The 27,348-nt window shown below is 42.6% G+C and overlaps 1 protein-coding gene across 5 annotated transcripts in view; it reads left to right on the top strand.

Annotated features, from left to right (window-relative positions):
* DAZL (deleted in azoospermia like) overlaps nucleotides 1-27,139 on the top strand; it is a 533,025-nt gene extending 505,886 nt beyond the window's left edge. For all 5 annotated transcript variants that reach the window (XM_029589246.1, XM_029589249.1, XM_029589250.1 and 2 more), the window contains one exon: nucleotides 26,135-27,139. In XM_029589246.1, coding sequence (XP_029445106.1) covers nucleotides 26,135-26,194 — 60 coding nt within the window. In that variant the 3' untranslated portion in view covers nucleotides 26,195-27,139. The remainder of the gene's footprint in view (nucleotides 1-26,134) is intronic.
* The last annotated feature ends 209 nt before the right edge of the window (nucleotides 27,140-27,348 follow it).

Here is a 27,348-nt window from a genome sequence, read left to right as displayed (position 1 = left end):
ACTTTTCTAGTGCTGCCAAGGGAATTGGGTTTAACTGACCTACTGTTTAGGGTTAGTTGGGGTTGGGGGTTTTTATTGGGTTTCTAAGGTGTTTTTGGGCTAGTTGTGGGATATTTTGTGGGTTTTAAAAATGGCATACTAATTCCTGGTTCACTGCAGCGTATTTCTCCTTTTGCAATTGTTGATTCATGTATATTAGCTGGGATTTCCTGTTTCATAATAAGGGCCTTGACTATTGGCCAGTTATTTTCCATTATCCATAATCGTTCTTCTCCTGGTGTACTTTGTCTCTTGATGGTTGTTTCTCATGGCTGATATTAATTATATTTCTTTAAATGTCTGAGGGATCTCATTACTTACCAAACATAAACGCTTTTTGCAGTTTGCCTGTAAGAATAAAGCGCATATTTTAATCTTGTAGGAGACTTATCTCACAACCATAGAGCATGAGAAGCTGAAAATAGGATGGTTGGTGCAATTATATTACTCCTTTTACAACTCAAGGAGCAGAGGAGTCTGTGTTTCTAATAGAAAAAAGTTTGCCCTTGATAGTTAATAGAACTTACTCTGATGTTGAGAAACAGTATGTTATACTAGACTGTTCATTATACTATGAGCAGTTTTACCTTAGTTAATCTTTATGGACCTAATTCCGATCAGCATGGTTTTTTTCGTCACCTCACAAATAAAATTGCCTCTCTTGTCATTGCAAATGTTGTTGGTGGAGATTGGAATATGTGCCCAGACCTGGTTCTTGACAAAACCTCTTCTAGTAGGTCTGTGCCTGCTAGTGCGTCCATATCATTCTGACTTTATTCATACATTCATTGGTTGATGTTTGGAGAAATAGATTATACTTACTACTCTCCTAAGCATGCTATGTATAGGAGAATTGATTATTTTGTGTGCTCTCCCATTGTTTTCTCTACTACAGTTTGGTTTCGTTCTGATCAAAGCTAAATCGAGTGGTCCTATGTGGCGTTTAAACACTTCCATCTTAGGTGATAAGCATTTTCCTGTGCTTTTAAATCAAGCCATCTTTGAATTTAATGAGTTTAACCCAGTTACGAAGTTTACCCCTAATCTTCATTGGTCCGCCTTTAAGGCATTCTTGAGAGGCAAACCATCTGCATAAGATCCGTGAACAAAAAATCAGTCACTACTAGTGATTAGGCAGTTAGAGGGGCAACATAAGGATTGCTCCAGGGATACTTACAAAAGATTGGAGAAAGCTCAGGGACAGCTTAAAACACTTGAAATTGGGAAGATAGCGTGCTCTCTGAAATTCTCTATTCTCACAGGACAAGCAGGATGGTAGTCCTCACATATGGGTGACATCACAGGATAGAGCCCAATCATGGAACACTTTTGTCAAAGTTTCTAGAACTTTGACTGGCACCTACTGGGCATGCCCAGCATAGCACTAAACTTGCAGCCAGCAGGGGTCCCCCTTTAGTTTTCTTTTTTCCGTGCAGCAGTAGCCACGCGGGTTAAGGAGCTCCACAGAGATTCCTGACAGGAATTTTCCTCATGGAATTACTAAAAACTTTCATACTCCACAGGGGTCCCTCCTTCGAATTTTTGACTCCGCGGTACTCCGGTAAGTTTTTTACCGGTTTTCAGTCGATTCCCGTCGAGTTCGGCCCTCGCGGCCTACTGGCCGTCGACCGTACCGCAGCTCAATTTTTTCAAAGGCCATGGCATCGGGGTTCTGTCGGTGCCCAGACTGTACTCGCACCATGTCCATAACAGACCCTCATAAAGTCTGTGTAATGTGTCTTTGGTGCGAGCATGATGTCTTGACTTGCACCAAATCTGCCTTAATGACACCAAAGGGTCGCAAGGCCAGAATGGAGAAAATGGAACTTCTCTTCCGTTCTCAAACCCCTACGCCGTCTACTGCATCAATGTCGTCTGAACCGGCATCGTCCACTTCGCGCCAGTAACGGCCACCAGCCGGTGACCGCCGGGCATCGACTTCTCGGCCTTCGACTACCTCTAAAACCCCCCCCCCCCCCCCCAAAGGACCGAGGGGATCGTAGAGAGAAACATTGGCATAGACACCGGAAGTCTCAGACCATCGAGGAAGGAAAATAATCGCCGCCGCCATCGAAAAAACCCCGTCCAGAAAAGGCATCAACGCTTTCTGCAATTGGGTCACCAAGGCAATCCTCACCCGGGTGGGTATCGGAGCCACGACTCTGCCTTTAACGGTGGTTCCTCCGGCTATGCCTCTGCCTCCTTCTTCCCTTCCAGAGCCTAGACCAGGACCTTCAGGAATTCCATCGCCCCATCCTTCTCAGGTTCCTAGGGGGACAGGTGCTGATCCCTATGATACCTGGACTGATGATTCATCTCCAGACACCGATGACTTGCCATCGCCACCTTCTCCTACTGAAAGCAGGAAGTGTTCTCCTCCAGAGGACCTATCCTTCATAAATTTTGTGAAGGAAATGTCTGAATGGGTTCCCTTCCAATTGCAGACTGAACAAGATGACAGGCATCAAATGATGGAGTTGTTACAATTCCTGGATGCTCTCAAGGAAATAGCCTCCATCCCTATTCACCAGGTTCTTTTGGATCTCCTCAAAAAGAGCTGGGAACACCCTGGTTCTGTTGTTCCAGTCAACAGAAAAGCTAATACTACTTATTTGGTCCAGTCAGCCCCAGGATTCCAGAAACCTCAGCTGAATCACCAATCTGTGGTTGTAGAATCTGCCCAAAAGAGGGCAAAAAGATCAAAACCCCACTCTTCCTTTCCACCAGGTAAGGATCAGAAAATCCTGGATGCCATTGGCCGGTGTGTCTTCCAGGGATCAATGCTCATCTCTCGGATCGCCTCTTACCAGCTGTATATGACCCAGTACAACCGGGTCTTATTCAAGCAGATACAGGACTTTGCAGACTCTTGCCTCAGCAATTCCAGGAACAGCTTCAAACCCTTGTACACAAGGGTTTTGAGGCAGGGAAGCATGAAATAATATCCTCTTATGATATCTTCGACACCGCTTCCAGGGTATCCGCAACTGCTATTTCGGCAAGAAGATGGGCCTGGTTGAAGTCTTCGGACTTGCGCCCTGAAGTACAAGACAGATTATCTGATCTGCCCTGCATAGGAGACAATCTGTTTGGCGAACAGATTCAGCGGACGGTGGCGGAACTCAAGGAGCATCATGAGACCCTTCGCCAGCTCTCTGATGCCCTCTGTGTATTCCTCCAAACAGCCTTTCAGGAAGGATACTAAAAAGTAATTCTTCCGTTCAAAAAAGTCCTATCCACCATTGTCTAGAACTCGTTCCACGAGACCTTTCCAAAAGGCCCAATCTCGTCAACCGTGGAAACAAAAGCCGCAGGCAGCTCCTCAGCCGGGCCCTGCTTCCGGCTTTTGACTCCTGCATAGAGAGCAGCTGCCAGTTTCCACTGCCTCAGATACCAGTGGGAGGTCGATTGTGCCATTTCAACATGTGGCACACAATCACCTCAGAGCAGTGGGCCCTTGCCATAATCTCTCAAGGTTATCACCTGAACTTTCTCTCCACCCCACCGGACTCCCCACCTCTACTGACGTGGAGAACATCCGACCACTCACTTCTCCTGGAGCAGGAGGTCTCCCTCCTCCTCCAGTCCAGAGCAGTAAAGCCAGTGCCCTACTCCCAACAAGGCCTAGGATTCTATTCCCGGTACTTTCTAATCCCCAAAAAATCAGGCGGCGTTCGTCCAATTCTGGACCTACGTGCCCTCAACAAGTACCTCCAACAAGAAAAGTTCAAGATGGTAACCTTGGGTTCCCTCCTTCCTCTTCTGCAAAAAGGAGATCGGCTCTGCTCTCTCGATCTCCAAAACGCGTACACACTCATTACGATAACTCCATCTCATCGCAGGTTCCTGAGATTTCTGGTAGGCCCCAAGCACTATCAGTACAGAGTGCTACCATTCTGCCTGGCATCTGCACCACGAGTCTTCACCAAGTGCCTGTAGTAGTAGCAGCCTTCCTCAGGACTCAAGGTGTTCATGTCTACCCTATCTAGACAATTGGTTGATCAGGGCTCCCACTCGGCAAGCTGCTGTGTCGTCCCTACGTCTTACTTTACACACTCTTTCGCTAGGATTTCTCATCAATTACGTGAAATCCTGCTTAGTCCCATCTCAAACTTTCTCATTCATAGGAGCAGACTTGGACACCTTGCAGGCAAAGGCATTTCTGCCTCGACAGCGAGCTCTCACTCTCATCTCTCTCGCACACCAGCTACAGTCTCAGCACCGCACAACTGCACCCCACTTCCTCATCCTGCTGGGACACATGGCGTCCTCAGTACAGGTTACCCCAATGGCCCGCTTGGCCATGAGTCATGCAGTGGACTCTTAAGGTCACAATGGACTTGGTCCGTCTAACCTCTATCGACCACTGTCCACATCACCGACTCACTTCGTCAGTCTCTAGCCTGGTGGCAAAATCAGATCCATCTCCTCCAAGTCCTGCCCTTCCAGGCTCCAGACTCTCAAATAATTCTCACCACCGATGCTTCCAACCTCGGCTAGGGAGCCCATGTTGCCGATTTGCAGACACAAGGAACTTGGTCTCCAGAGGAAGCCAAACACCAAATCAATTTCCTGGAGCTGCGAGCAATCAGATATGCTCTCAGGGTGTTTCAGGATCACCTTTCCAATCAAGTCATCCTGATTCAGACGGACAACCAGGTGGCCATGTGGTACATCAACAAACAGGGAGGGACGGGCTCCTACCTACTGTGTCAGGAAGCTGCACAGATATGGGCGGAGGCCCTCTCCTATTCGATGTAGCTCAAGGCCACCTACTTGCCGGGAGTGGACAGTGTGTTGGTGGACAAGCTAAGTCGCACTTTCCATCGCCCGAGAGGTCCCTCAACCCCACAGTAGCGGACTCAATATTCCAACGTTGGGGTTATCCTCGCATAGACCTCTTTGCGTCACCTCAAAACTGCAAAGTAGAGAACTTTTGCTCTCTTGCTCACAGCCAACACTCTCAGCCAAGAGATGCGTTCTCCCTCTCATGGGCAACCGGTCTCCTATATGCATTCCCTCCACTTCCACTTCTATCAAAGATTCTCGTGAAGTTACTTCAGGACAAGAGAAGCAAGATCCTAATAGCACCTCACTGGCCTCGCCAAGTGTGGTTTCCAGTACTTCAGGATCTCTCCATTCACAGGCACATTCCCTTGGGAAAGGACCCGCTTCTGATCACTCAGAACGACGGGTGCCTATGCCACCCCAATCTTCAAGCTTTGTCCCTGACTGCCTGGATGTTGAAAGGTTAATTCTTCAGCCACTTAACCTTTCGGAGCCAGTTTCCCGTGTCCTGATTGCTGCACGGAAGCCTTCCACGAGAAAGTCTTACCTCTACAAATGGAACAGGTTTAAGTCATGGTGTTCTTCTCAATCACTTGATCCCTTTACCTGTTCTACCACGAAGTTTCTAGACTATCTATGGGACTTGTCAGAATCACGTCTAAAAACTTCCTCCATCAGAATGCATGTCAGTGCGGTGGCCGCCTTCCATAAAGGTGTCGGGGATGTTCCTATTTCAGTACAACCCCTCGTAACACGTTTTCTGAAAGGCTTGCTTCACCTCAAGCCTCCACTGCGTCCTCTGGCCCCTTCTTGGGACCTCAATCTGGTTTTGGGTTGGCTTATGAAACCACCATTCGAACCTCTCTAATCCTGTGATCTTCGCTATCTCACATGGAAAGTGATTTTTCTTTTGGCAATAACATCTGCTCACAGAGTTAGTGAATTACAGGCCCTAGTTACCTATCCGCCTTACACTAAACTTCTGCAGGACCGGGCAGTACTCCGCACTCACCCTAAGTTCTTACCTAAGGTAGTTTTGGAGTTTCACATTAATCAATCCATTATACTACCTACCTTCTTTCCCAGGCCCCACTCCAATCCAGGAGAACAGGCTCTGCATACCCTTGACTGTAAACGGGCTCTAGTGTTCTATCTAGACCGTACAGGTGCCCACAGGAAAAGCACTCAATTGTTTGTCTCTTTCCAATCCATCAAATTGGGGCAGCCTGTGGGTAAGAACACTCTCTCCTCCTGGTTAGCGGACTGCATATCTTTTTGCTAACAGCAAGCAGGCATTCCACTTTAAGGCCGTGAGGGCCATGGCGACTTCAGTAGCACACCTATGCTCTGGGCCGCTTCCTGACATTTGCAGGGCTGCTACCTGGAGTTCTCTCCATACCTTTACAGCCCATTATTGCTTAGACAAGGCCGGAAGAAAAGATTCCATCTTCGGCCAGTCTGTCTTGCGCAACCTTTTCGCAACTTGACGTACCAACACCCTTCCACCTGCCCGTTAGGGTTCAGGATGCCCTCTACCAAATTTCACCCCAGTCCTAGTGCTTATTGCACATCTGGGTACATTTGGTGCATTTCTCGGACATCCTCAGCTCCGTACTCACCCACATGTGAGGACTACCATCCTGCTTGTCCTGTAAGAAAGCAAATGTTGCTTACCTGTAACAGGTGTTTTCACAGAACAGTAGGATGTTAGTCCTCACGAAACCCGCCCGCTGCCCCGCGGTGTTGGGTTCATTACGTTTTCTTATTTTTTTTCAGCACTTCCTGTAGCTTTAAACAAGACTGAAGGGGGACCCCTGCTGGCTGCAGGTTTAGTGCCATGCTGGGCATGCTCAGTAGGTGCCAGTCAAAGTTCTAGAAACTTTGACAAAAGTGTTCCGTGATTGGGCTCCATCCTGTGATGTCACCCATATGTGAGAACTAACATCCTGCTGTCCTGTGAGAACCCCTTACATGTAAGCAACATTTCCTATCTGCGACTTTATGAGCACGGGGATAAACCCGGTTCGCTGCTTGCTAGATCCATTAGGAGGCAGGTCTGTAAATCTAATGTTGCTTTAATATGCAAGCGATCTGGTGAGCTTACGACCAACTCTTTGTATTTGGAGCAACAATTCAGTTGCCTTGGTTACAGGGTGAGCAACAGGAGAGACTTGGTGCCCCCATTACTGCTGAGGAGATCCAATTGGCAGTTAAAGCCCTCCCGGGAGATAAATGTCTGGGCCCAGGCACCCCCATGACTGCTTACCTCAAGGGACGTTCTGGATCCAGGACCAACCTGGCGGGAGCCCCCCTAGGGCAGACTCCATCAGTTCTCATATTCTTGGCACCTGGTGCCTCCACCCGGGGAAGAAGGTGTTAGTGGGTGGGATTTCCCTCCCTTCACCCCAGGAAACAAATGGGACTGTGAACAAGGCTGCTTTTGTGTATGCTACTAGCAAATCTAGAAATCAACTTCTTGTACACTGATACACAGTTCTACGTTCCTGTTGCCAAATCAATTGAAAATACAGCATCAACACTCGACATTCATGAAGGCAATACTGCAAGACCTGACACAGCTTTAACACTGAACATAAATAAAACTGAAATCATGTGGCTAAGGGGAAACGCTTCCACAGTTAAACCGCCACCCCTAGACCTGTGTAATTTTCAGATCACATCTCAAAACAAGTATGAGACCTAGGAATACAGATCTATGAAAACATTACAATGAAAAAGCACACAAAATTAATTAAAACTGGATACTCCAAGCTGTGAATATTACATCGGTTAAGACTATTACTAACATTCCAGGACTTCCGCACTGTTTTACAAACACTAATTTTCTCACATTTAGATTACTGCAATTCTCTGCTACAGGTCCTATCCTCTGGACTTCTAAAACCACTACAGTTAGTACAAAATGCCTCTGCAAGTCTTCTATTAGGGGCAAGGAAATTTGACTATATTACCCCATCACTGATAGCCCTGCACTGGCTGCCAATACAAGCCAGAATCCATTATAAAGTTCTAACTCTAATTTTTAACATCTACAGAAACCCCTGCTTAATAGGTGTGAATCTCCAATCATACATCCCACAGTGAATACTAAGATCGCAAAATAAAGGGCTAATAAATGTGCCTACAACGTGAAGTACACATCTAACGCAAATAAGAGACCGAATGTTTTCCATAGAAGGCCCCAAACTATGGAATTCTCTACCAGAGTCGTTACGTCTGTTAACAGAATTTCAAACGTGAGCTGAAAACCTGGCTCTTCAAAAATGCATATGATCTAACATAATATATCAATATGCAGAGACAAAAAAATTAAAAAACATAGTCAATGTTATAATGTATGAGAAATAGTGATGTCCTAAGACAACCCTAATGCCCCAAATGTTTTGTTGACCTATAATATGAATGTCGCTTTTGTAAACTATTGTGATCTTCATTTGGAATGATGGTCTATAAAATGCTTAAATAAACTTTATAAGAAGTTGTTTGCTGATATTGTTCCTTTCCTGTTTCCTTTATTTAATCAGGCAAGGGACTTAATACAGCACTGGGGAATATGGCAGAAACCACGAGCTCCCTTATCCTTAAGGAGAGGGATGTTGCGTGTTGTGGCTCGTACCGACTGAATTTGTTGTTGAACGCTTATATTAAGATGGTCGCAAAAGTGCTTCAACTACGTTTAGAAGCTGTGCTCCCTACCCTAGTACATGGTGATGAAACTGGTTTTATAAAGGGGAGGGTCTCCACAGCTTAACACTATACAGCTTTTCAACATACTGCATTTGGCCAAAAAAGGGGTTAAGCGTTGATACTTTCCTTAGAAGCAGAAAAGGCCTTTGATAGGCTAGATTGGTCTTCTTTATTTTAGGTTATGGCTAATGCTGGTATACCTGATATATATATATATATATATATATATGAGTTCGAGCTATGTTTAAGAGGCCCAGGGCACAGTTATTTGTTAATGGCTCTCTGACTTCTGCCTTCTCTCTGAGGAGTGGGGCACAAGTCAAGGCTGACCGCTGTCACCCATGCTGTTTGATCTTGCAATTGATCCTCTGGCTGCAGTTATTCGACAAAATGTGGACATCCAAGGCATTAGGCTGGGTGGCAGAGAGCATAAAATCTCACTTTATGTGGATGAAGTTTTCATCTATTTGTCCGCCCCCTTAATTTCCAGGCCAGCTTTATTACATCTCTTTGCCCAATGCTGGGCCCTATTGGGCTGTAAAGTTAACTATGATAAATTTGAAATTTACCCTGTTCCCAGAATACCCATCCCGGACTGCTTTTCTAACTTTAGAGTGGCTGGGGAAGGATTTATCTACTTGGGGATTTACTTGTTTAGAAACGTTAAAAAATCTTTTCTCTAAGAATTATTTTGGACTCAATGGTAAAATACAGGCACAGCTCCCAGTCTTGGTCTGACCTTCCTAACTCTTGGATGGGTAGAATTAATCTTCTAAAAATGAACGTTCAGGCAAAACTTGTGTACCTTTTTCAACATGTTCCCTGTGATATTTCTCAACAGATGTTCGCTAACCTACATAGCTTAATGGAGAAATTCATATAGAATTATAACCCAGCCAGAATTAAACTGAGTTTATGGTATCACAAACAGCAACGGGGGAGGGGTAGGTTTACCTAACCTACATATTTATTACTGGACATCCAAATTGCATTGCCTACAGATTTGGATCTGTAGCTCGAATAACTCTTGGCTGTCTCTGGAACGTGAGCAAGCTGATGACATCATTCTGGCCATGCTTCTTTTTTTTGCCCTCAGATCTACCACAATATTGCAGGGATTGTAGGCAAAGCCCAATCTTGGCAATACATTAGGGATTTGGAGGCAGGTTAAATGATTTCTGGGATTAGCTATAGAAGAGTTGTCTCCTATTTCCTCCATATACGGCAATTCTAGTCTCTCGGGTTGTACCGTCTCCCCAGTTTATAAAGAATGGAAAAGCCAGGGGGTTGATAACTAGCTCAACTCTGGAATGAATCCCTTCCATAACTTAATGGAAGATTTTGACATCATCCCTGAGTCGCGTGCTCAATATTTACATTTGCGCCAGACATTGATATGCTGATTTGATGTTGAAAACCCCCTATGGCCCCTAACAGGCATGGAGAGGTTTATTAGTGACTCAAAAGCACATGTACAGGGTCTTGCCTTAATCTGTCGGGGTATTTTGGTTGGTAAATTTGGGTTGGCCACTCCCAACCCTTGATGGGCACTTGGATCATGGATCTAGGTTTGTCTCTGGTTCATAGAGATTGGAAATCTGTTTAGGCTTCGGCCCATCAGAGTACAATATGTGTTAGGCGAGCTGCACTGATGATTCAACTATTACACAGAACTTGCAAAATACCTGTATGTTTTGCAGCAACTTTTCCAGGCTCCAATGCAGCTTGCTGGAGGGATTGTGGCGAAAGAGGAACATGTGTTGGTATTGTCAAGTTACTCAACACTTTTGATCCCTAGTTGTTCAGGAAATTGCTAACATTCGGGCTGATGCAGTATGGTGCGCTCGGCCGAGCTCACAGTTAGCCCCCTTTTGGCCACACGTTTTCGAGGTGCTATTTTTACCCCTTATACAGTAAAGGGTAATAACGTGTGGCCAACCCCCAGAAACTAATAGCACCCGCAACATGCAAATGCATGTTGATGAGCCTATTAGTCCCGCACGATACAGAAAGTAAAATGTGCAGCCAAGCTGCACATTTTATTCTCTGAAATTAATGCCTACCCAAAAGCAGGAGTTAATTTCGGCCGGCACTGGGAAAGTGTACAGAAAAGCAGAAAAAACTGCTTTTCTGTACACCCTAAGACTTAATATCATAGCGATATTAAGTCGGAGGCCCCAAAAATAAAAAAATAAATAAAAATCTTTAAAAAAAAAAAAATCTGCCCGCGGGTTGGAAAACAGACGCTCAATTTTGCCAGCGTCCGTTTTCTGAACCCGTGGCTGTCAGCAGGTTCAACAACCGTCGCCGGTAAAATTAAGCGTCAGCTGTCAAACCCGCTGACAGCTGCCGCTTCTGCCAATAAGGAGGTGCTAGGGACACGCTAGTGTCCCTAGCTCCTCCTTATTAGCGCGGGCCCTCATTTGCATAGTGAATTGCATGCCCAGGAGAGTGGCCTGGAAGTGCGTTGGGAGAGCGGGCGCTCGCATTGGAGTGCCGGCTCTCCCGCCCACTTTACTGCATCGGCCTGATTCTCGGATATCCAATTTTTCTGAGCCCCAAATTTGGCTTGTTGGGTTGTTGGGTGAGCTTCTTGGGGCTGGTTAAGTCTCTAGCTTTGGTGTTACAGCTGTTCCTGGCTGCTAGATTTACCATTGCTACCATCTGCAAAATGAACCCCTCTTTGGATTATTAGAGTCGCCAGGTGCGGGAAATCATGGACATTGAAATGTAATGATTTGAATAATTCTTTAAATTCGAATGGACTTGGGGCCCTTACCTTGAATATTGTAAACACAAGGTTTAATTGTTGGGACCAGAATATGTACTGGATTGTTCTTTTGCTGCATTGTATACAATTTGTGTATCCTATTGTATGCCTGTCTATTTCTTTAAATAAAGAGTTTAAAAAAAAAAAAGTGGCTTGTCTGGCACACCCTATCCCAGTGTCAGCCAGTCAGAATGCCTTGATTCAATCCGTGCAATATGTCACATCCTATTGTGACTGTTTTTCTTTTTGGCTTAGCTGACATTGATGGTCCTCAGTGAGCATGAGCCTATATGGATGTCCGAAAATGTCTCTTCCAACTCCAGCACGGATAGTTCCACAACCAGTGGGAGTCCAGCTGTTGGAGTTAGTGAGCAATCTTTAAGTCTTGAGCATCAGAGAACGAATTTGGAGCACATTCTGTCCAGGATATGAGAGTGTTTCCCTTACAGTGGGGTCCTGCAAAGTCCATAGAGACTCCTTCCCCCTCCTCCGGGATCACTGGCAGCAATAGGAGAGAGGTCCTAGCCTTAAATGGTGTATTCACCTTCCCAAAAGGAGTCCATTCATGGATCGTAAGGGGAAGAAAGGGGTCAAGTCATTCCGAGTTTCTTCCAGTTTACTTCTTAGACCAACAGAGGTCTCCTTCCTAGTCATCGGGTTCCTGCTTCATCATCCCTCCATGGTCGGGTGATGGGAATTCCACAGGGACTCCATCAGATCCTCCACTTAACTCAGCATACATTTCTTCAGAAGGTCTCAGATACTCGCTTTCTGGATAAGTTAGCGAAGACTAATCCACAGATCTCAACGGATAACAAACTAACATGTATAACAGAGTACAGCAATAATTTAATACAAAATAAAAATGTACAGTTACAATGAAATAACACCAATCAGTACATAAAACCTAACACAGAGAACATTGCAGCCAGGATTTCTGCTGTCTGTTGGTATCTGGAGGCTCATGTGGTTGGGGTTGAATGGTCTCCATGAAAATTTACATGACCACTGGGAAAAGTGCAGGAGGCACTGGCTCTGATTAAGGAACATCAGTATATGCTGTAGCTACTGTCAACAGCAGTGAGGAATAAGCTTGCCCCTCCCAGACACCAGTACTTGACCTACAAGTGGCCTTTCTATACTTTTCAATATCCTTGTGTTAGTCCACTGCCCCAACAGTTACCTACTACAGGTCAGCTGAGGGAGAGCATTAGCCAGAAGCCCAGCAGCAATTGCAACCTAAGCCTGGGACCAGTTTTTGACTGCCTTGAGACCCATTTCCTGCCTGCCCTGGAGCAGGGGAAGGATACAGTCTTTTCTTCCGTATTGAACCTGCATCATAGAGAACAGATAGATCTTAAATTGTGGATATCATTTTTTTTCTCATCATCCTCCATCCCAATGAAGATAAGTCTTCACTTCTGGTCTGTCCACTCAGCTACAGTTGAAAGTGGCTTCTCACCTTCAGGACAAGTTAATCAAGCTCATTCCACCTCAGAATTGTGGCCAGATGGCCTTCTCCAGTGCTTTCTAATCCCCAGGAAGTCAGGGGGATTGACCTGTTCTGGATTTACGAAAGCTGAACAGATGGTTTGAGAGGTTCAAGAATTCCCTCCAGATTATTCAGCCCTTCATTAAGCTGAGGAATTGGATGTGTGTTCTGGATCAGAAAGATAATTATGTACCCATCCCCATTCACTACCCCATCCAAGATTCCTCAGGTTCATGGTATGGACTACCAATACAAAGTGCTGCCATTTGGCTTCTTGGTGGTTCCTAGAAGATGTCCAAAATATCTGTCATAGTTGCAAAACTTGGTCTGCAGGAAGTCTGTATTCCCCTACCTAAATGATTGGCTAGTGACAAGCCTGTCCCCAGTGGGTGTGCTTGAGTCCTTCTGTGAATCACCATCTCCGGCCCCTGAATTTCCTGGTCAATTTTTCTACCTAACTTGGGTCCCATCCCAAAGGATTCAGTTCATAGGAGCCTGGATAGACTTGCTTCAGAAGACATTTCTTCCTGTTGAAAGAGCTGGAGATTTGATGGGCATATTGAGCTCCCTTCATCAGCAGGACTGGATGACAGTGAGATTTGTCTTTGCTGGTTTAGATCACATGGCCTTGGTGGTGTGTGTGGCTCCTGACTTCTCTGCACATTCAGGGTTTTCAGTGGGCCCTGTGGTGGAGTCAGTGGGATCAGACTTAGCCATTATCCTACCTAATCTCTGTCACTCTCGAGATGCCAACATTTCTTCAATAATAGTGGATGAACTTGGAGGTTCTAGCAGAAGGCTTCTCATATGTTAGAGTGCACGAAGGCACTCTTATCTTCAGATGTCTCCACCAGGGAGTGGAAAGTGCACACAGCGCTGCATGGATCCAAATGTCTTGATTCTTAATGAGAGCCTTCAAATCAACCTTCTGGAGCATGGATCATCTATTACACTGTAAGGGCTTTTGTCTGCTCTCAGGCAAGAGAATCTTAATCTAGATAGACAACCAGGTGACTGTTTTGTATAAACAAATGAGGTACAAACTCATACACTCTCTGCGGGGAGGTTCTCTGAATCTGAACATCGGCCTGGCTATTAGTGTTCATCCCCAGGCATCCTTCCTTCCAGGAATTCAGAATACTTTGACAAACAGTCTCAGCAGAGGAAATTTTACATATGGTCCTTGAAGCAAGGGGTCTTGGAAAACATGTTCAGCTGCTGTGGAACTTTTATGATTGTAACATATTTACCCTCAGGCCTTTTTTACTCTTGGAGATCGAGAGATACAGTATGGCGTGAGCCTCATATAAGAAGTTCCCCCTGATGTAGGTTATCTAAAATGCCAGCTGATGGTTGGGTTGATTTGTACTATATTTAAGGTTGCACCTTTATACCTCTGGTCACACCCGTAGTAATAATTTAGTAATTAACATTTGGTGACATCTGTCACCTGCTTTCACATTTTTTCCACTGTTCCTTTCATGTTTTTGGCATTTTTAGTCTGAGGACAACAGGAAGTTTGATGTTCTGCTCCATGAATCAAAGTAGCTTTATATCTGCTCCAATGGTTTTGTCTGTCTGGTCTGTATGTACCTGCCAGTTTCTCTCATTGACGTGACTTACAGAAGATCCTTCTCAACACAGTGAGTGTAAACTCATAGCACCAGTCTGGCTACAGCAAGTGTAGTTTCCTTATCTCTTTGTTTGGCTTCCCATTCTATTGGCGAAGTCTTAGAATCTTTTCACATAGGAAGATGGCAGGTTCTGCTTTCAGAATCTGCCATCCCTGGCTTTTGACATAGATGTTGATCATGAAGTAGTCTTCTCCTTACTCCATAAGGAGCCGGAGGATCTGCTGATTTCTTGAAAGCCTTCAATTAGAAGGCCCTGTGGTTTCACATGGAAGAGGTTTTTGACATAGTGTTGGCCCAGCCAGTTGGATCCCTTCTCCTGTAGCCCTCGGACTTCAGTTTGTTCTTCCTCTTGTCTTCAAGCCTTGGCATCTCTTCAGTTACTTCACTTCATCTCCATTGCAAAGTATCACCAGTAAGTGGAAAGGGCTCTGATCTCTCTCCACCATCTAGTATCAAAGTTCATTAAAGTTCTGTTTCATTTCAAGCCTTAGGTTGGTGAACCTCCAGTGCCTTGGGTCCTCAATATAGTCCTTAACTTAAAAACTCTCCCTTTGAACCTCCCGAGTCAATGGACTTGAAGATTCTCACCTGGAAAATTTCTTGTAGCCATTATTTCTGCTCAGAGTAAGTGAATTAAAGGCTCTGATTTCCTATTCACTATACCAGCAGTTTTTATCACAGGGTGGTTCTGTGAATAGTGTCCATTTTCCCAATCAACTAAGCTATTGTGCTACCAACCTTCTTTCCAAGACCACATATGCACAAAGGAAAATGGGCATCTACTCCTTGGACCATAAGAGAGCCCTACTATACTACCTAGAGACTCATTCCTCACAGTCAGGCTTCTCAGTTGTTTGTGTCGTTTGATCCCAATAGATTAGGAAGGGGGTTGCCAAACAAACTAATTGACTTGCAGGACTGTATCAGACTGTTATGCATTTGATAGCTTACAGATTACACTGTTTGAGGCTTATCAAATGAGCCATGGTGCCTTCAGTGGCTCATCTCAGGGCCACTTATATTGAGTACACATACAAAGCTTCTATGTGGTCAAACCGGGGTGAAGGCACTCAGCTATACTTCGGTATAAAAAAGAATATAAATAAATAAATAAACCATTTACACCTTTACATCCCACTGCTGTACAGATAGCATGTCCTGAGGAGACAGTAATTTTGGTCAAGCAGTTATGCACAGCCTGTTCACCCAGTAGCCCACTCTCCACCTGGCCAGGGCTAGGTTGTCTTTAAGCAACTGTGCGACAGTGCAACATTCAGCTTGGACTTTCATGGATTATGGCTGAATCAGACCTAGTGTTGACAGAGAAAGCAAGTTTGCTTACTTGTAAATAAGGTTCTGTGTAAACAGCTGAATGAATCAGCCAAGCGTATTACCACCTGCCTCCCTAGAGAGTTGACTACTTCTTTTAAGCTTAAGCTCTGGAAGAGTTTGAGGGGCTCATGAGTCATCCTGCATGCATGGGAACTTGCACACATGCTCAGTAAGATTGTTAACTGAGCTCTGAAAGTTGGGCCCATGTCTGTGCCATCAGATGTCACCTATTCATTATGTCTGATTCATCCTGTCTGTGAAGAACCCAGTTTACAGGTAAGCAAACTTGCTATCTGTTCATTCTTAATTTCCTTTAAAGTACCAAAAATCTATTAAAAAAAAAAATCACTTACCTCAGGTTGGCATCAGTAAGAGGAAATAAGCATATTGTCTGAGCTCCAAGAATAGGGATGTCAAACTACAGTCTTGGAGGGTTACATATCTATTGTGTTTTCAAGATAACACCAGTGAATATACATGAAATATATTATGTACTGCCTCCATTGTATGGAGATTTTTCCACTGATAAGCAGGCTGAATTAGCCATGATGTGGGTGATGTCATCCAGTGGCACAGAACAGATTCATCTCTCATAGCTAGTAGAGCTTTTGGCTCTATTGAACATGTGTGGGAATTCCCATTCAGGGATTGCCTCATGAGCCTCCTCAGTCATTTTTAGCCTGAGCATAGACATATACCCCCTTTCTAAATTTTTTCAGTTTTTTCTTTAGTATCTTATTGCTCAGTTGCCTCGCTGCCCTGTAGCACCCAAAACAGCATTTTTTTTAGTGCTACCAAAAAAAAAACCCCCAAACTTCCTTTGTTTGCCTTCTCAAGCTGGTCCAGCAAAAAGCAAATTGAGCAGTGGATTTAAGAACTGTCTGTGGTAAGGTAATGTACCTTACCAACAGATAAACTGTTACCAGTACTTCAGTCTGGACCACGACCAGACAAATTGCTATACCTGTAGATGGATGTCCCCACTCACATAATGTTTCAGGGCATATGGAATTGAAGGCATTGCATAAGTCTTAGAAACTACAGTCTGTCCTCTTCCTATGGCGCAACCTCATCTGCTTCACCCGGACATGAATTGAGCAGAAGTTCATCAAACTTCCCAGTCAGCACACCAGGCCTAAGCCTGTGTGTCAAGTATTGCTGGCTGCCCTGCAACGGAAAAGACATTGCATTATGGAGCCATCAGAGCATCAGCAGTGAAGCACAGATCTTCGAAGTGCAGCACATTGTCAGACGCGTGGTGCACTGGTACCTCTTGACGCTGCTACTACATTGGTTCCACTCTTGCACAAAGCACATGGTTTAGCACACATTCACAGCAGCAGTGTCCATTTTCATGCAAATGATATGGATGTCATCAGCACATGTTTCACACTAGCAGTTGTTGACTTCACATTTTAAGCAAAGCTGCTCAATGCAATCAAAGCATATTTCAAAGCATCTAGCTGTTAACCTAAGACTACACAGCAGGCCCAATTTATGATCCTGGCGAATGCGCAACAGTCTCTCCTAGTGGAAGGCAAAATCCAATCCTTCCTAGCAGAATCGCTCCAGATAACCAAGGACCTCTGGGGCTTCAAAATCAAAGTCTAAATATTTTTTCTCCCAGCTATCACCCCTTCCACATTGTTCGACTCAGTTCGGATCTATATCACTTAATGCAGTTCCAACTGGAAGTGGACTCGTTCAGCAAAGAGCGATAGAACCAGTCCCTGTGCTATAACATGGACAGGGATTTTACTCCCAATATTTTTCATCCTCAGGGGCATTGAAACCCATTCTGGACTTGAAAAAATTGAGCAAACATTTTCTCTGGGAGAGATTCAAAATGAATTCTTTCAGCACAGTACTCCCCTACATCCAGGAGGAAAGGATGTGCATTCTAGATTTGAAGGATGCATATGCTCATTATACCAATACATTCCTCCCACTGGCTCTAGCTTCTCTTCCAGGTGAATGTTTCCCATTATCAATACAAAGTGCTTCCCTTTGGCCCTTCTGCAGCTCAGAAGGTCTTCACCAAATGCCTGGCTGTGATGGCAGGGTGTCCAAGTGTTTCCATATCTGGACAATTGGCTATTCACAGCCAACTCCCAAGAAGCAGTATTGCATTCACTTCATAAGGCGATTCATCTTCTTCAGAAATCAGGTTTCCTGGTAAATTTCAAAAAGTCTAATCTAATCCCAAACTAGAAAATAAAGTTCATCAGAACATGGATAGATTTTTCTGCAAGAGACAAGCCTTTCTGCCATCAGAATGACGAGCAAGCACTATGAGATTGATCATTTACAAACTGCTGTTCTCACGCTTGATAGCCAGAGCAGTCCTGATTGTTTTGGATCATACAGTGGAAGCCATTCTTTTAGTTCCATTAGCTGTTGTGTCCGTCGGTCCTCGATGGCTTCACCCCATTTGCCTCACCTTATACACGGCTCCTCCCACTTACCTGGGCAAGATGGCTACCGCCGTGTCTACAAGCCGACCTCTCTGGCGTCCCCGGAACGGCTATGGTGCAGCCTCCCGCTATTGCTCCTCCCAGGTACTTACTAGGGTGCGTGTGCAACCCACATCTTTGTACCACCCTTGGCGCAATCCTCGAGGGCGTTCCCTCATGTTGACATCACGCCATCCGGGTATATTACCTTCACTCATTTGCTAGCTCCCCGAGTTAGCAAGGACTCGAATCCGTTCTTGTCTACGCTACTCTGCCGCTTCTGTGCTGCCGCAGGAAGCGCTCTCTCTCTGCCCTTCGGGGTATATGCTAACCTGGGTACCTGCTCCTCGGGGGCCCTCTGCTTTATTTCAGGTGCCTTACAGGGAACAGGTACTCGCTCCTTGAGGGCCTGCTCTCTCTGCCTCAGTGCCTGTACCTTCTACACAACAGCAAACACCTAGTGAGTAACTCGCAGTCTATCTCATCCACAGTATCTCCTTGCTGGGAGACCTGCTGCGGAACCTCCTGACATCATCTAGGAGAGAAGGGCTCCCTCTGCCGAGGTCCCTGAGATTGCAACTACGAGACTGCCTCACTACTGCCACCTCTGGTGGTTCTATTCAAGCTGTTTAATAAAAGAACTCTTGTGTTTGTGTAGTACGTATCTAGCCCAGTGCTGTGGCTCCTCACGGGGCTCCTCCCCGTAGGTATGGTCACCTCCTCAGCACCCAAGGATCCACAAACACACATAATTACAACATTAGCCTGCCACCACATTGGACACCTCCAGTGGGGTCTGCAATGTCAGTGGGACAAACTAACTTGGCCCTTGACAACAGTAAATTTATACCAAAAAATGAAAAGGGAGTTATGCTGGTAGTTGAAATCCCATATTCTTCAGCAGGAAACACTTCTCTCACTGGCCCATCAGATAATCTTGGCAATGGATGCCTTCATGAAGAGATGGGGCACCCACCCATCCAGGACATTTTTGAATCCAAGGCACTCAGTCATTTTCAGATACATCTCCTAGAACTGAGAGCAAATAGAAGCACTCTGATTTTCACGCATCTTCACAATGGGAAAAGCATTTTGATACAGACTAACAATCAGATTGCCATACTCTGTCAAACAAGATAGCACAGGCTCATGGCCTCTGTCAGAAAGCATTGAAGATCTGGCAGTGGGCCAGAAAATTTCAGGTTGTCCTACAAACCACATATCTTCTGGGACTCTCCAACATAATGGTTTAGCTCAGCAGAGTTTTATGCTTGCACAAAGGTATCTGCAACAGTCGACAGCCAGCACTGTTCAGTTTGTGGGGTCTTCAAATCTTTCATCATTGAAAATACGTTGAAACCTTCTGCCCAGTGTGCAGGGGCAGCCAAGAAAGCAAGTAGAATGGTAGAGATTATTAGGACAGGGATGGAGAATAAAACAGAACATCATAATTCCTCTGTATTGCTCCAAGGTGTGACCTCATCTTGAGTATTGTGTGCAGTTCTGGTCACCATATCTCAAAAAAGATATAGCAGAATTAGAAAAGGTACAGAGAAGAGTGACCAGAATGATAAACGGGATGGAACAAGTCCCCTATGAAAGGCTAAAACCTGGAAGAGAGATGAGAGATATGATAAGAGGTCTGTAAAATGAGTGGAATGGAATGAGTAAACAATCTGTTCTTCTTTCGAAGAGTACACAATGAAGTTATTAGGTCATACATTTAAAACTAAGAGAAAATATTTTTGTACTCAATGAGCTATTAATGTAGCTATGTTTAAAAAAGGTTTGGACAAGGTCCTGGAGGAAAAGTTCATTAACCATTATAAAGGAAGAGTTGCAGAAATCCACCTCTTATTCTTGGGATAAGCAGCTTGGAATTTACCCTTTGGGATCCTGCCACTGGGCTTAATGGACATTTTGGTCTGACCCAGTATGGCAAGTCTTATATTCTTATGTTATGTTCATCAGTGCAGAATAGAAAGCTGAAAAATTTGTGTGATTCTACCCAGCAACTTCAGATTAGCACAAGATGGTTTTCTACTCAGTTGAAACGCAAGTCTCATGTATGTTTTTCCACTGATACAAAACGGTGCAGAAAGTGCTACAGGATCAAGCTCAACTAATCCTCATAGCTCCAGCATGGCCCATACAAATATGGTTTGCATTATCTCGTACAGCTTTCCAGCAGTCCTCCTACTTGTCTAGGAATAGACCCTGCCCTACTAATTCAGGATGAGGGTATTCAAATCTATCATCCCTCAACCTGACAGTTTGGATGTTGAACACTCAATATCATCAGACTGCTCTCAGCCCAAAGAGAGAGAAGATGTAATAGTTTTGGTCAGGGAAACCGTCAGCTAAGGAGGTCCTATAGTTTCAAATGGAAGAGCGATTCTAACTGTGGTCATCAGAATGTTTGGACTCCTTCTCATGCGAGCCCAGATTTTTACTAAAATACTTGCTCTTCCTTTCCAACCTAGGCCTCGCTATGTCTTCAGTTAAAGTACATATCAATACCTTTGTGGCTTACCACATAATTACAGTAAACCCATCTCAACTCACCCATTAATGTCAAGATTCATGAAAGGTTGGTGGCATGTTAAATCTCTGGTTCCATGGAAACCGAATGTTGTCCTGTTTCAATTAATGAAGTGTGTTTTGAACCAATGGAATTGGCTTTTCTCAAATTCTTGGCATGGAAAGTAGTGTATCTTATGGCAGTAACATCAGCCAGAAGTCAGCAAACTCTAAGCCCTAGTTCATTATCCATTATTTATATGCAGTTCTTCCACAATAGGGTGGTGCTCTGCATACACCCAAAATTACTTCAAAACTCATATCCATTTTCCACATCAATCTATTGTACAGCGTACCTTTATTCTGAGGCCACATACACATGAAAGGGAGAAAGTCTTTCATACCTAGCATTGCCAGAGAGCCTAGGTTTACTACAAAAAGAGAACTCTGCCACATAGCGAAGTTTTGCAGCTCTTCATGTTTTACAATCCTAATAGACTTGGCATAGCCCTCACCAAATTTATTTTGTCTAATTGGATAGCGGACTGAATTCAGCACTGTTAAGCAGTCGCAGGCTTGCAAATCACTCTGTCAAGCTCAGAAATTAAGACCCAAGATGGTGCTGGAGGATTAAAACACTTAACACTTGCTTTACAGCCTGTGGGGTTTTCTTTATTGAATATTTTCATCATACTTTTTCCTGATAATGAAAAGAAAAAGGAAGACGAGGGGCTGTCCCCCTGGAACCCAGTCTTTTTTCCTCATGTGATTATCCCACAGTTTGCAAGTTTGATCTTGCAGTCTGGAGACTCGGGGGGCATTCCTACTGGCTAGATGCTAACATCTTGTTCAGCCCCAAGAGCTGTTAGTCCACTGGCTCCAGGTTCAGGAGGAGGGCATGTTTTCAGAGTCTTGGGGCAGCCATGGGATGACCTCAAGGATCCTGTGTGGAGTTGGGAGTGTTTGGAGATGCAGGGCCAGCAGCATGTGTGGTCTTGCCCAGAAGTAAGATCAGAGGCTCCCCAGGACTGGAGATACCAGCAACGAGGAGGTGTTGACTCTGCATACAGAGGAAGATAAGATGTGTCCTTGGTGTTTTCACTACCTAATGTATCTTACTGGACTTTGTTTGGAAAAACCTGTAACTATTAATCTGGCAGGCTATGACACTTGAGAGAACTGTAAGTTGGAAAATGGGTGAGGTGGACTCTTCAATTGGGGACTCAAAAGAGCAATTGGCTAGAGTAGAAGGCTCAGTGATGGATCATGCTGGGAAGATAGAGGCCCTGGAACTGCAAAGTGCTTCAATGCAAAATTTTAAAGATGCAGCCCAAGATAGCATGGAGCTTCAACGCAAATAGATGTTGGAGAATAGTGAGGCATTTGAATGTAAGGACTGAATGTCCCTTGTGTCTGACTGTAGTTCGAGAACTATTCAAGAAATATCTGAAGGAGGTTCTTCAAATTGCTGGTGATGCACTGCCCTTGCTGAATAAGGTATTTAACTTTCTCTTTAAGAAATGTACAGAGGGGCCAGTGTCAGCTGTGGAGCTTTCATAAATGTCTAAGGATAGTTTAGATCTAACTGCATTTTTTAAGAGTTCTACCACTTTGCTGATTTTGTTTGCCTTTGAAACAGACATATATTTTACAAGAAAAGTCATTACAGAATCTATTTATGAATCAGATGAGGGACAGGCGGCATTTGTTCCTGCAAAAGCATCAGGAAATAAGAGATTTAGGTGATTTTGTTTTTAGACTCTTCTAAATGTATGATTAAAATGTCTAATGTTAGATGTTTTCTTTGAACATAAACATTTAGTCCCTTTTGGATAAAAAAAACTGTTGAGAAATCTGTCAGTGTGTTTGAGGATGTTTGAAGTCAGGTGATTATAATATCTCTAGCATTTTGCTATATTGTTTTTCATGATTTAGATTTGTAATCTTCCCCCCATTTCTGGTGGATCTCCCTTTTATGGGTCTTTATGGAAGGTAATGGAGCTGTTGAGTGTTTCCTTTTTGCTGACTTATTTTTCTTATATTTTATGTTCTAATGTACAAGTTTGTGCTTGGAATTTTTTGTAAAATTGATAATTATATAAAGTCAAAGGTGTTAAAAATGTTTGCCTTTTTTATATTTTTAATTTTTATAAGTTTAACTCTGTAGCTGAAATGGTTTTGCATTGATACATAATCAAAAGAAAGGTGGTTAATAGGTATGGATGTGTTAGTGGAGTTATGTAAATTTAAGGGTTATTTGATAATTCTTTGTTTTTGGCATATGAGTATTTTAATTTGATTTATTAAAGGAGTTGATGTGGAATAAATGGATTAAATGTTTTTGTGTGATTTATTGGCATTGAGACCTTTTATAAGTTGATTGTTAGGATAAACTGTGTGGTTATTTTGGTCAATTATAAAATTTTGTAAATTACTTTTGTTCATTCTGATCAAGACAATTGATTTTCCCCCTTCTTGCTGGTGATGACTACCGCTAAAACAGGCTATAGTCTTAACCAAACTTGATTATGCCTTCACAATACCTAATCTGGAGCAATAATATTGCTGTTAAGAAAGAAATAAAACATTTGAAGTTGTACTCAGATCACAGATCAATGGCAACCCACTGCTGAAAGCATGACTGCCACTGGAGATTTCTGTTCATAATAATGGCACTTATTAATGCCCACTGTTGTAGGTTTTGTGTTCGTATTTGAGTTTTAGGTTTGTATTAAGATGGAGGTATATCTCCCAACAATGCAAAACCCCAAACTTACAGTATTTCTTCGATTCTAAGATGCACTTCCCCCCACATAAACATCTCTAAAAACAGAGTGCGTCTTAGAATTGCAGGTTTTTTCAAATTTTTCTGTGCTTTGCAGATGGCACCACATGTTTTGTTTTTACGCGTAAACACCTCCAAGTTTGACCGTTATCGCTCCACTTCGCTTTCGCAATTCCATTTTTTCATAAAGTGGCGCATTTTCCAAGTGTGGAGCCACCATTATTTCATTATGGTGGAGCTTGCTCGTAAAGGGGACTGGATAATGGGCTCTAATTTCTATACACCTCGGCAGATATATTTTAGAGTTTCATTTTATTCTTAGAATCATTCTTAGAAATATCATTCTAAAAATTCTATGAAATTCCTAAGAAATTTTAAGATATTCTGAGAATTTTTTTTTTTAAGCAAAGCTTTAATTGGTGGTGGTACTGAAATTAGTGAGCGTTTTACAATCGAACAAATACGATAAAATAATTATTTTGATCTAGTAAAGTATATGTGTACTACATGAAACTAATACCAGAACACCTTGTTAAAAACAAATGCATCGTCTTTAAGAGATGTCTAATCCCCTTCTCTGATGCCATGCTTGAGAAATACTATTGCTTGACTCCATATTTGTTATAAATATCTTCCTTAGACTTTTCCCAGTACTGTAATTAATCAGCAACATAAGACTAGGTCAGACCAATGGTCCATCAAGCCCAGCATCCTGTCCCTAACAGTGGCTAGTCTAGGTCACTTGGAAGTACCCAGCAGATCCAACCTAGAAAAGTCCTTTTCATGTTGCTCACTCCAGAAGTAAGAGATAGGCATGAAAGTCTAATTTATTGACCTGTCTTCCAGAAATGTGTCCAGGCCTTTATAAACTAAGCTTTAATACTAGCTTTGACCACATTTTCTGGCAGCAAATTCCATAGCTTAATTATATATTGACTGAAAAATACTTAAATTGCATTAAATCTGCTTTTATTTATTTATTTATTTATTTATTTATTTATTTATTTATTTATTTATTTACAGTTCTTATATACCGCACAATGGGTAGGGAACTATCCGTCTAGGCGGTTTACATGTTAATACATACACAAATAATATTATACTAACAATACATTGACAAACATATGCAATCATATTCTAGTTAGTTTAATGTAGTGCCCCCTAATCCTAGTACTGTTTGAAAGAGTAAATAACTGTTCCCTGTTAACCTATTGTATACCACACACAATTTTATAAATCTCTATCATATCACCTCAGTTGTTTCTTGTCCAAGCTGAAGAGCCCTAACCTGTTTAGCTTTTCTTCATAAGGGGTCATTCCATCACCTTTGTAATTATTTTTACCCTTCTCTTTATTTTTTATAATTCTGCTATATCTTTTGAGATGGGGTAGTTCATAACCTCATATAGTACTCAAGCTGTGGTCGTACCATCCATCCTCGCAAATCATTATGATATTCAGTTTTATTCTCTTCCAAAAAAGTACTAATTGTTTTATTTTTTGGCTGCTGCTGCCTTCATTCACAAGGACTCCCAAGATCCTTTTTCTCGGTGGTGACGCTGTTAAACATGGCACTGTGTACATATCAAGATTTTTTTCACCTTTGTACTTGTCCAAACAAATGTAATGTGCCACTTAGATGCCAAGTTCTCCTGCCTAGCAGTGGCCTTCTATAATTCTTCACAATCAGCTTTTTTTTATTATAACTATGAATAATTTTTTCATCTATGAATTTGGTCATCTCACTAGTTCCCTTTTCTATATCATTAATGAATGTTACTCTCAGTACAATTCTGTGGACATGCTATTCTTCACCTCTCTCCATTGGGAAACTGACAGTTTAGTCCTACTTTTTTTTTTTTTAATCTTTTAATCAGTTGTAATCCACAATAGAATGATGCCTCCTATCCTATGACTATAATTTCCTGAGAAGTCTCTAGTGAGACTTTTTCAGAAGTTGCCTGAAAATACAGATAAGAATATCAATCACATGTTGTTTATACCTACAAATTCTGAGTTTATATGACAAGCAATGCTTAAAAAATAGCTTCATCCATTTTGTCCAGCAACGACTGCTCACTGGTCTGTAATATTCTGGATCACCTTTATAAAATCTGGTGTTACATTGGCTACAGGCAATGTGGCATTGGCTACAGGCTATGTGGCAGATTTTAATGATAGGTTGCAGATCACAAATTGTTGATCTGAAGTTTCATATTTGAGTTCTTTTAGCGCTCTGTGCTGAATATCCTAGGTTCTGGTGAAAAAGGTCCAGGGGTGGTCTAAGCATTCCATGTGGCTTAAAATGATAATCTCTTTAGACTAGATTCATACATGTCATTCAGCACATACTTCTGCATAAATGAGATCTGCAAGCTGAGTGACAGAATTGGTTGATCTAATTTAGTTCCATATTTTTTGGTTTGTAACCCATCGCCTAGTGGGGTATATGTACTGCTCAAATGCTTTGAATCTGGTTGTTTATGCATTTCCAAGTCTGTTCTTATGAGCAATGGATTTTAATGGTCTTAACACTATTTTTTGTGCAGCTTTCTCTGTTAACTGTTGACTTTGTGAGGAATAATTACATCTTAATTTCTTTTTTATTTCCAGGAAAAGAGAGTACACCAGTTTAGAAGAAGTAAAGCTGTCTTTAAAACTGTCCCAAACTGAGATTTGTCCTTTACACTGAGCAATGAAAACTACCCAAGAACTACAGTTGCTGCAGAACTAGCAGCAATAGCCATGTTATTGCACTAATATAATTATGACAACTCTGAAAAGTTTCTTAGGATTTTTCTTCTACAATGCTTGCTGTGATAGTTTGGTGTTGAATTTATATCTTGTTTTATTAGGGGTAAGGATAATTTAAGCTCTGGATATATGGCACTGTTTTATGTATTGCTGTTTTTCACAATGTTTGAATGGTTTAAAAGTTTGGGGGGTTTTTGTATTTTTTAAAAGTTCATGGAAATTGTTAATTGGCACTTGAAAAGTAAATATATATATATATAGCTATATGGAGTGAGGGTGGTTGCACAAAGTTGAATGTTCACATTAAAGGTTTTGTTCTTAAGCCAATAGCACTTAAATGCTGGCTTTGAAATTGTTAATTTTCATAGTAACATTTTTTTAATTGGCAATTTGTTAATGATTCATTTTGAACCTCCACTTTGATCAGTGGACCTATACACATCAAGTTGCAAGAAAAATTACTATAAATCAGTATCCATGGTTAAATTGCTGGCACTCTATAAATCAATCAGTGAATACTACATTTGTTAAAGTTATGTAATGTATGTCTTTTGAGAAGTGAGTGATTCCATCAATTTGATTTGGAATTATAATTACGAGGTCTTTAGCATTCCCAAATGTAATATAAAACTACAAGCATTTTTACCACTTCTAGAAATGTAAGTTACTTTTTTATGGTCTGAAATTTTTGCTTAATGCTGTATCTGTACATTTTGGTAAAATGTCGGCATTCAAATACGCATCTTTCATTTTATGACAGTTAATCACAGAAAAATCTTTGTAAAGACTGTTTTTAAGACAATTATGTAGATTTTAGTAAGTTGTGTTCATCAAAAAAATAAATTTGTTTTATTCTGTAAATGCTTTACAGAATTTATTTTTTTTTTTTTGTATTTTAACATTTTTATTTGGACAATGTAAGTTATACAAGCCATGTATTTTTTTTCTTACAGCTATGTCTCACCAGAGACATTCACATTATCCAAGATTTTTCCTTTGTATACCCTACCCTCCCGCCTCCCCCCCCCCCCCCCACCTTTCCCATACAGTATAACATCTAAAATGGTACAGTG

This window comes from Rhinatrema bivittatum, chromosome 2 (assembly GCF_901001135.1).
Source record: "Rhinatrema bivittatum chromosome 2, aRhiBiv1.1, whole genome shotgun sequence".
Taxonomy (NCBI): domain Eukaryota; kingdom Metazoa; phylum Chordata; class Amphibia; order Gymnophiona; family Rhinatrematidae; genus Rhinatrema; species Rhinatrema bivittatum.
This window is presented reverse-complemented; position numbering and strand designations above follow the sequence as displayed.